This window comes from Orycteropus afer, unplaced genomic scaffold, assembly GCF_000298275.1.
Source record: "Orycteropus afer afer isolate SDZICR_OR568_19922 unplaced genomic scaffold, OryAfe1.0 scaffold00265, whole genome shotgun sequence".
NCBI classification, from domain to species: domain Eukaryota; kingdom Metazoa; phylum Chordata; class Mammalia; order Tubulidentata; family Orycteropodidae; genus Orycteropus; species Orycteropus afer.
Window position 1 is genome coordinate 1,765,869 of NW_006921852.1, and position 10,203 is coordinate 1,776,071.

Consider the following 10,203-nt stretch of genomic DNA (forward strand, 5'->3'; position numbering starts at 1 on the left):
GGATGTGTTGGGTCTTATCCTGCTCCCTTCTTTCTACCATTTTATCTTGCTTCTTTGTGTGGACTGTGATGGTCTATTGTCTCCGAGACATTGTGATGTTGTTGTATTTAGATCTCTGTTAACTGTTTGTGAAGAACAGCTAAGGGTGAGTCAGGCTCTTCCTGGTGGTTGTTTATCGTAGGCCTGTTGGTGGAGGAGGTGGTGACTCTCACTAAGTGAAGCTGCAGGAGGTGTGGGTGTAGTTGTGTTGTATGGGGACTGTTGCTGTCTCCCACTCTCCCACTCAGTTGGACAAAAATAACAATTGAATAACTATAAAAAAAATAAAAGCAAATGGACAAAAAACACACCATGTAATCACACAGGAACAGTAACCAAGAAAGAGAAAAAGGGAGGGAAAAAAAAAAAACAAAACCCAATAACACCACAATATCTTGGGAGAGGGCAATAAAAGAAAAAAGTAGAGAAGGAGAATAATGAAGAAAAAAATGGGAAAAACACAAAAAGAAAAACAAGGAATAGGGTTACCCATAAGAAAGAAAAAAAAAAAAAAATTGGAACAGGGCAAAGAAAAAAAGCTGAAAACTAGAACCTGGGAAGGGAAGAATAAAGAATGATAATTAAAAGGACAAAAGTATTAATAATAGTACTAGTTTTAAATCAGACAAAAACAAACTAAAAAAAGAAACAGGAAAAAAAGAAAAACAATCTGGACTGGGTGGAGCAGGGCACCAGGCTACCTCCTAACACACAGACTGGGGTGGAATTCCTGCCAGCATAGAAGATGGGTGGGAGTGTGGGATGGCCGCACCTCCATTCACCAAGAGGGTGTGAGATATAAGAGTAACAAGGGGAATGTCACACCTTTTCAGTAGTCTGTGTGTCTGGGATGTCTTTAAGGTTCCCAGCAAGCGGAGACTCTTTTTAAGTCCCTGAATCTGGGAGAATGCTGTCACTTTAAATATCCAAAATGGTCAAGCTGGTTGTAAACATTCAAAATGGCTGTGTCCTCCAGACAGGCAAAAGTCCACAGCTCAACCCGCCTTCCTCTTTGCTGCTTTTTATTCCCCAGTCACCAGAGCAGTCCTCCATGCAGTCCCTGGCTAGCAGGGCTGATTTTTAGGTTAATTCTTAGGTCCTAGGAGCTCTGGTAGCGTAGTGGCTAAAGCACTTCACTGCTAACCAGAAGGCTGGCGGTTCAAACCCACCAGCCACTCCTCGGAAGGAAGGTTGGGCAATCCTACTTCCGTAGTGATACTGCCTTGGAAACCCAAGGAGGGGTCGCTATGAGTCAGGGCTGACTCGACGGCACATAACAACAACAACAACAACAGCACCACTCAGCAATATCCAAGCTGTCTGTGCCGTCAGGATCGCTGCCAGACTGCCGCTCCGTATGTCTCCTTTTTTGGTGTTTTCATGTAAATTCTTATGCTAGTTGGAGTTTAGTCCACTTCTACATCCATCTCTTCAAAGCTCAGGGGTCCAGGATTATCTTCTGTATCTGTGTTAATTGGTTCCCCTTTTCTTTGTTGAAGAGAGTCTGTGCAGTTTTTCTGCTTATTCTGCCATCTTACCCATATCCCTCCTTTACTTTTGAAATTTAAAACTTACCTTCAATATACCCAACCCTCAGTCAATACAAAAGTATCAGTACATGTGCAATGACTTAACAAAGACAGTGGTCACAATTAATGAAACCTGGAATTTGTAACTATTATTTCAATGATGTGTATCACAAAGGGTGATAAAAAATTCAATGAACATTTCAGTTACAACTGACATAAAAAAAGTTTAAACCAGGGATTGGCAAACTATTTCAAAAGCTTGTTTTTGTACAGTCTGAACTAAGAATGTTTTTCATATTTTTACACATTTGTTAGAAATAAAAATTACACACAATGTCAACTGTGTAAACTATAGGAACATCTAACAAAATACACCTGGAAGAAGACACAAGGTATTTTAAAAGAATGTATGTAATTATAAAACAGTGCATATCAATAGAACAAGCAACCAACATTTTATTCCCCCTTCAGGTTAACTTAAAGTGGGGGCAAATTGTTTTTTCTCAGAAGAGCTGAGGATTAAAACATAGAAATACAACTTAATAAGCAGCTAAATATATTAGACAATTAGTCAGTGAAATGAGAAGTGAAAAAGAATGAACATAGTTTACATTTGTAATAAAGTGATCACTGAGTAAACGCCAAGATAGAATCAAAGAATTTTAAAGCAGGATGGGCATTAAGAAACATCTAGTCCAGCACTCATATTTCAGATATGAGAAAACTGAGGCCCAGACCATGGATTAAGTGATTGGCCCAAGGTCACACAGCTCATTATCTTAAACTGGACACTGTAACCTAGGTTTATTGTGAGGATGAAAGTGATATGTCAATATTATAATAAATATTTTTCCATTTTAACATATATGAATGTTGGAAAAACAGGACACCTCTCACACATGTACAGAAATAAATCTTTTTATTTTGTAACATTCCTTTTCTTTTTTTAAAGATGCATACAGTACTTGTAGTTCAAGAATTCTGAGAAAAGCTATAGAAGACCTGGCACTATTTTTGAGAATTACACAAATGGGCAACAAAGTAACACCTTTAAAAATGCTGTGACATATAGAAATAAAATTTAGTGTTGTGTTAGCACACAAAAATAGGGAAGTTACATTCAACACGTTTTCCTAAACGTGCATTTAAAATGTTTAAAAGTTTCCTAAAACTTTGGTCATCATGCTTTATTATAATTTGCTAAATTTTAGAATTATATAGATGATTAAAGCCAAAAGGTAAGCAAATATATCACATTAACACAGCAGCAAAAGCAAGCTAATACTGCACAATCATACTAGCAGACTGATTTCAGAAATACATGTTTTCCACAAATAGCACACAAAACTTAAAAGTTTGTGAAAACATAGTTCAATGACTTTTCTTCCATTTCATAAAGTAAGGCTGAGTAATGAGACATAGCAGAACATGATTACATAACAAAAAGAATATTTTTAATTACAAATCTAATTGTACATATAGGGTAACAATTTGCAGTTTCTATAGAATAGTGCAAATGAGCAGGATTTTTCCCAAAAATATTAAAATTGGGTTAATTCCACGTGACCTCATATTTCATGAATATTTGGTTATATTAATTATTATTATTATTATTTTTTTGTGATAAGTGCAAGTGGTAGGACTGATATAGGACAGATGTATACTCATAGGCTAAAAATAAAAACAGCTATTTACTTAATTTACTGGATGAGAAGTACAGGCACTGAAAATGTAACTTTAAAAAAGTTTCATTTGTCATCACGTAAACAGTTTTGTTCATCATACCATATTTCAGAGTAAGATTCAAAATTCATTTTAAATTGTCATATCAAGCAATTCTTCTAAACTCTTTTTGATATGTGGTGGCTGAGATGCAGCCTGATTTAACAAATTCTGACCCATCTGTGCAAAAAGTGCTTTTGATAATTTAGCCGTCGCTGTTCGTATATTTCCTCCAGCTCCAGGTAGAGAACCACTATTTGTCATGTTCCCTAAGAGATGCCACAAAACCACCAACACTTTCTGTTCTGTGGCATGAGGTTTCCTTTGATAAAGTTCCATAACAATACCTGAAACATAAAAAAATAGAAAATAGTTTGTCTTTTTAAAATATAAGTTCTGATTATTAAAAATCACCTAAAGTTGACCTAAAGAGCCCTGGTGGTGTAGTGGTTAAAGCACTCAGATGCCAACTGACCGGTCGGTGGTCCAAACCCACCAGCAGCTCTGTGGGAGAAAAGACTTGGCAACGTGCTCCTGAAGAGACTACAGCATAGGAAACCCTATGGAGCAGTTCCACTCCATCCTATAGGGCTGAATACTGACCTGGTGGCACACAACAACAAAATTTACCAAGCTTCTTCTCTATGCCATCTGTCCTAAAATGTTAGGCATCTTAAAGTAAAGAAAAGAAGTAAGAGGTCAGAAACTTGCTGCTGAGGATCTCAATCTTCCAGTGGGAGAATTCCATATATAACGATTAACTTAAGAAAAAGTTGTAAGGAGAGAAATCAAGCTCAAATTCAACTTAATGTTTTCCAAATGTATTAAATAAAAATTTATACATTTTAAATACATGAACCTGTGGCATAGTGACTAAGGCATCTGACTGCTAACCAGAAAGGTGGTGATTCAAACCTACCAGTCACTCCTTGGAAGGAAGACTGGCAATCTACTTCTGTAGAGATACTGCCTTGGAAACCCAAGAAGGGGTCGCCGAGTTGGAACCGACTTGATGGCAGTGAGTTTGGTTTTTTTGGTTGCAAAACATATATTTTGAGACAGCAGTTTTCTATGAACACCAATATTTGATTTTAATGTTTCTCTATTTTTTCCTGTATTATTTCTACTAATAGAAAGACTGAACACTTACTAAATAAAGCATATATATTTTTGTAAATTGTGATTGGGTGAAAGTTTGCAGAGCAAATTCATTTTCCAAGCAGCTGATACACATTTTGTTTCACGACATTGGTTGCAATCCCCATAACTAACAGCTCTCTTCCCACTTCCTCCTTAGTTACCTTTTTCCTGTGTCCTTTTTTCCTATGCATTCTTGCCCTATGAATTACCTCCCTGTGCAAATACTGCCCTTCTGGTCTCCATGGTTGACTGTTCTAAGGAGTGCACCTACCTAGTACAAATGTTCACCTTATATGCCTGTCTACTATTTGGCTGGAAGCCAAAGAAATGAGCTAAATTCCAGGCCTGAAGGGTGACTTGGGGCCATAGTCTTGGGGATTTCACCAGTCTCTATCAGACCAGTAAGCCTGGTCTTTTTTTCATGATTTTGAGTTTTGTTCCACATTTTTTTCCCCACTCTATATCCAGGATCTCTTGGACTGATCCCTTTCTGAGTAGTTGACAGCTGTAGCCAGGCACTATTTTAGCTTCATAGTCACAAAACCTGAGGTTCACATTGTCTACTGGTCCCTTGGACTAACTGCTTCCATCTGTCTTTGTTTTTTTCATTCTTCCTTGCTCCAGACAAGGAGAGACCAACTGTTGCATCTAGATGGCTGCTTGCAAACTTTTAAGACCCCAGTTGCTACTCACCAAAGTAGGATGTAGAACAATGTTTTTCTGTAGTACGTTATGCCAACTGAGCTTGATGTCCCCCATGACCATGGTCCTAAGCTCACAAGTCCAACAACTTGAAAAGTATATATTTTTTTGAAGAAAATGTTTGAGGTAAAAGTCTCAAAAGGTTCTCTTGTGGATCATTATACTACTTATGTCTACTTCGTAAGTAATGAATTAGTAGCTAATGTAAAATAAGATTCAAATGACAGCAATTTATTGTTAAGTTAAAATTTCTTTAGAAATTACAATTAAAAACATTTACCAGCAAGGTTTTCAGTCATATCCTGTTTTGCTTTTCCACTTAAAAATTGAGCTTTTGTGCAAAAAGGCTGTAGAAGTAAGTAATTATCTAAAGAAAAAAGATAATACAGAGACATGTTTAAAGAGTTATAAGAGATCTTAGTTATTTTCAATTACATAGCACTAAAAGGAAAAATTTTTCATCTTTTGAAAACAAATATATTAAAAACAAAAAAACTATAGTTATTCATTGTTGAAGTAAAAGTACTATTCTTACAGTAAATAAGAAATAAAAATACCTCACAGAGTGTTAAATATTATAGGAGCGATCATATTGTATCAAAAAAACAGAAAAAGAAGTTTTTTTGGACAACTTTCAGCTTTACTGATTTTTTGAACTTTTAATTGTGAAATAATTAGATTTGCAGGAAGGTGGGAAGATAGTACACAAAGGTCCCGTGTACTCATTTCCCAGTTTCCTCCTAGGGTTACATCTTACATAATTATAGTACAATATTGAAACCAGGAATTTGACATGGGTATAATATGTGTGCACAGTTCTATGTTATTTTTATCACATAAATGTGTACATAACGTACAGATTTGGGTAGCCAGCACTGTCATCAAGAAATAGAACTATTCCATCATGGCAAATATTTCCCTTGTGCTACCCCTATCACTTCCCCACCATCCCTAACTCCTGACAACCACTAATCTGTTTCCTGTCTCTATAATTTTGTCATTTTGAAAATGGAATCCTACAGTATGTGACCATTTGAGATTACCTGTTTTCATTCAGAATAATGCCCTTGGGGTCCATTTAAATTGTTTTGTGCACCAATAGTCTTTTTTTTTTTTTTTTTTAATTGCTAGATAGTATTCTCTGTTAAGGATGTACTAGTTTGTTTAACAATTCAACTGCAGAATATAGCTGGGTTGTTATCAGTTCTTGACTGTGTTCAAAAGCTGGTATGAACAACTGCGTGGATATAAGTAACCAATATTCTGGGATAAATGCCTAGGAAATACAACTGATAGACTGTATAGTACGTGTTAAGTTTAGTTTAAAAAACTGCCAAACTATTTTCTAGAGTATTGTATCATTTCACATTCTTACCAACAATGTAGGAGAGATCCAGTTTTTCTGTGTCTTTTTCAGAGTTTGGAATTGTCACTATTTTTTTTATTTAAAACTAAAAAACAAAATTCACTGCCGTTGAGTTGACGCCAACTCATAGAGACCCCTCCTTGGGTTTCCAAGGCTGTATCTGTACTGAAGTAGATTGCCCAGTCTTCCTTCCAAGGAATGGCTGAGGAGTTTGAACCGCCAGCCTTCTGGTTAGCAGTCAAATGCCTTAGGCACTATGCCACCAGAGCTCCTATTTTTTATTTGAGATCTTCTAATAGGCATGTGTCAGAAATGCCTATTAGAAGAGCTTAAATTAAAAAAAAAAAAAAAAAAGTAGTGACAATCTCAAACTCTGAAAAAGACACAGAAAAATTGGATCTCTCCTATATTGTTGGTAAAAATGTGAAATGGCACAGTTACTCTGGAAAATAGTTTGGCAGTTTTTTAAACTAAATTTAACACTTACTATACAGTCTATCAATTGTATTCCTAGGAGTGTAAAGAGCTCTGGTGGTGCAGTTCCTCAGGGATTTGACTGCTAATCAGAAGGGTGGCAGTTCAAACCCACCAGCCAATCCTCAGAAGGAAGTCTGGACAATCTACTTCCGTAGTGATACTGCCTCAGAAACACGGGGGGGTGGGGGGGGTCGCTATGAGTCAGAATAGACTCAATGGCAGTAAGTTAATAGGCATGTAAAGGAGCTCTGGAGGCACAGTGGTTAAAGCATTTATCTGCTAACCAAAAGGTCAGCAGTTCAAATTCACCAGCCACTCCAGGGGAGATGAGGCAATCTGCTTCTATGAAGACTTATCATCTTGGAAACCCTATGGCACAGTTCTACTCTGCCCTGAAAGAGTTGCTATGAGTCGGAATTGACTCAATGGCAGTGAGTCTGGTTTTGGTTTAATAAGTGTAATAAGTATGGTCTTAATTTGCATTTCTTTAATGGCTAGTAATAAATATCTTTTTATATGTATTCTGGTTCTCTAGTACTGCTCTGATAGGAATATACCACAAATGGGATGGCCTTAACAAACAGGAGTTCATTCTTACAATTTGGAGGTTTTAAGTCCAAGTTCAAAGTGCCAGGCTCTAGGGGCTGGGTGAAAGCCCCTCAGCCTTGGGGCCCAGCTCTGCCTCCTGCTCCCGGCCCACTGGAGCTGGAGGTGTTTTTTTTCACTTCGACAGCTGCTGGCTGCTGAGGCTGAGAAGCCCCAAGGTTGACAAGTAAAAAGGCACAGTCCAGATGCTAACCAAACCACACGGCAGGCCATTAACCATTTTAAGTCCCAAGGTCAGCAGAGCATAGCAGGCTGCTGAGCAACAAAACGGCTCCATGCAGGGTCCAAGTGTGCCATAGGCTAGAGACCATTCCCAAGGCTTCTCCTTATATACATCCCAAAGGCTTCTATTCGGTTGCTGGTGGTAGATCCCACCATGGAGTTGATCGGCAGTCTCATCATGGGGAATAACTACCACCAGCTGCCCAGCCCCTCAACCAGGCCCAGCCAAGTTGACATACAAACTGAACTATACCACAGTATGTTTATCTGCCATTTTTATATCCTCTTGGGTGAAAGGTTTCCTTGTCTTTTGCCCATTTCTAATTGAGCTTTTGTTCTTTTAATACTGAGTTTTGAGAGTTCTTTACATGTTTCAAGGAGCTCTGGTGGTGCTGTGGTTAAAGCACTGGGCTGCTAACCAAAAGGTAGGTGGTTCAAACCTACCAGCTGCTCCAGGGAAGAAGGTGAGGCAATCTACTTTGGTAAAGATTTACACCCTTGGAAACCCAATGGGGGTTGCTATGAGTCGGAATTGACTCGATGGCAGTGGGTTTGATTTTGTTTTGGTTTTATATATTCTAGATATGAGTCCATTGGGCAGATGTGTGATTTCCAAATATTTTCTCCCAGTCTATATAGCTTGTCTTCATGCTCTTAATTGAGTCTTTTGAAGAGCAAACATTTTCATTTTGATCAAATTCAACTTACTGATTTTCTTATTTAGATTATGCTTTTGGTGTTACAGCTAACAACTCTTTACCAAACCCTAAAGTCCCAGAGGTTTTCTCCTATGTTATTTTGTAAAAGTTTTACAGTTAAGTTTTACATTTAAATCTATGATCTATTTTGAGTTAATTTTGTGTAAGATGTGAGGTTGAGGCTGTGATACAGAAAAAGAATTAAAAAGGGCAAGATAAGGGAAGAGAAAGTCAATTTAAGGAAATGATACTTAATGATTAAAAATAATTTAAAATATTGAGAAAATGAAAAAAGTATGACAATATTAAATGATAAAAATCAAACAGGATTTCAGCATTATTAAAAATATCTAGCATCAGAAAGAAAAAATGCAAAACCAAAAATAGTTATATTAGATTGGAAGAATAGTTGGTGACTGAAATTTTTTCTTTTATATTGATATTTTACCTTTAAAATATTTAATAAGATTTCTTACCTACATGCTGACTTAGTGCCTGAACAACGTTTGTGGCAGCAGCATAGATCCCTGGATTCTTGGAATTCAAGTTGTTATCTACTATTGCTGGAATCAGTATGTTGATTACAGGAGATAAGTTGTCTCCAAGCAAAGGAATCATTTTGTGCATTGTTTCTAGAGCCACCAGATTTACTTTACTATTAGAATCATGAAGTCGAGATTTAAAAGCATCAAATATCTGAAAGTAAATTGGTAAGTTATTTAAAGAGAAATGATGTTTACAGTTGTTATATTTAAATTACACTTTGACATTTCATAGTATTCCTCCTAGTCCACTCTGTTTAAAAAGACACAGACTCATCTTATTTAACCTAAGTTAAATAATAGTAAATTTATAAAAACTAGATGCTGAATTTATGTGTTTGAATCTTTGTGCTAAAAAGAGAATGTGTCATCATTACTCCCAAAGACTTTAAACCTTAATTTCTCAATTAAGGTTGAGAAATTTGGCTCAGGAGGCAGATGACTCACTCTAAATATGATAAAAGGTGTTTTCTGGAAGCTACAGGTTAGCTTAGCTAACTCTAAGAACTTAAGGAAGATTTCTATTTTCATCTCTATTCATAGCAGAGGTAGAAATGTAAGTTTCACTATAGAGATCTGACCTCGTTTCATATTAGTCTGTTATGAGACTACTAGAGGCAATTTCAGAGTTAAATTTTATTACTGCCTCTTAACCTGATTGATAACTTTAATAACTATTCCTTCTTCTTCAGAATCCTTAATTTTCATAAACTCAAGATAAGGGTGTCCTCAAGGAGCTCTGATGGTGCAGTGGTTAAAGCATTTGGTTGTTAACGCATCAGCCACTCTGCGGAAGAATGATAAAGCAGTCTACTTCCATAAAAATGTACAGTCTTGAAAACCCTATGGGGCAGTTTTACTGTTTTATAGGGACGCAAGGGAGCGTAGTACCTGAGGCATCTGACTGCTAACCAGAAGGCTGGTGGTTCAAACCCACCAGCCACTCCTTGGAAGGAAGGTTGGGCAATCTACTTGCGTAGAGATACTGCCTTGGAAACCCAAGGAGAGGTCGCTATGAGTTGGGATCAACGCTACGGCAGTGAGTTTGTTTTGGTAAAAGATTGCAATGAGTCGGAATTGGAATTGACTTGATGGCAGTGGGTTTGGGTTGGGCAGTCCCCAGGTTATAAACAAGAGATCCATTCTTTTTTTTTTTTTTT

At 37.0% G+C, this 10,203-nt stretch overlaps 1 protein-coding gene across 1 annotated transcript in view; it reads right to left on the reverse strand.

The window, feature by feature from the left end:
• Nucleotides 1–3,383: 3,383 nt before the first annotated feature.
• The window catches only part of TOGARAM1 (TOG array regulator of axonemal microtubules 1), a 116,165-nt gene continuing 109,345 nt past the window's right edge, over nucleotides 3,384–10,203 (reverse strand). The window contains 3 exon segments of the mRNA XM_042782222.1: nucleotides 3,384–3,637; nucleotides 5,413–5,499; nucleotides 8,978–9,197. Of these exon segments, the coding sequence (XP_042638156.1) occupies nucleotides 3,384–3,637; nucleotides 5,413–5,499; nucleotides 8,978–9,197 (561 nt within the window).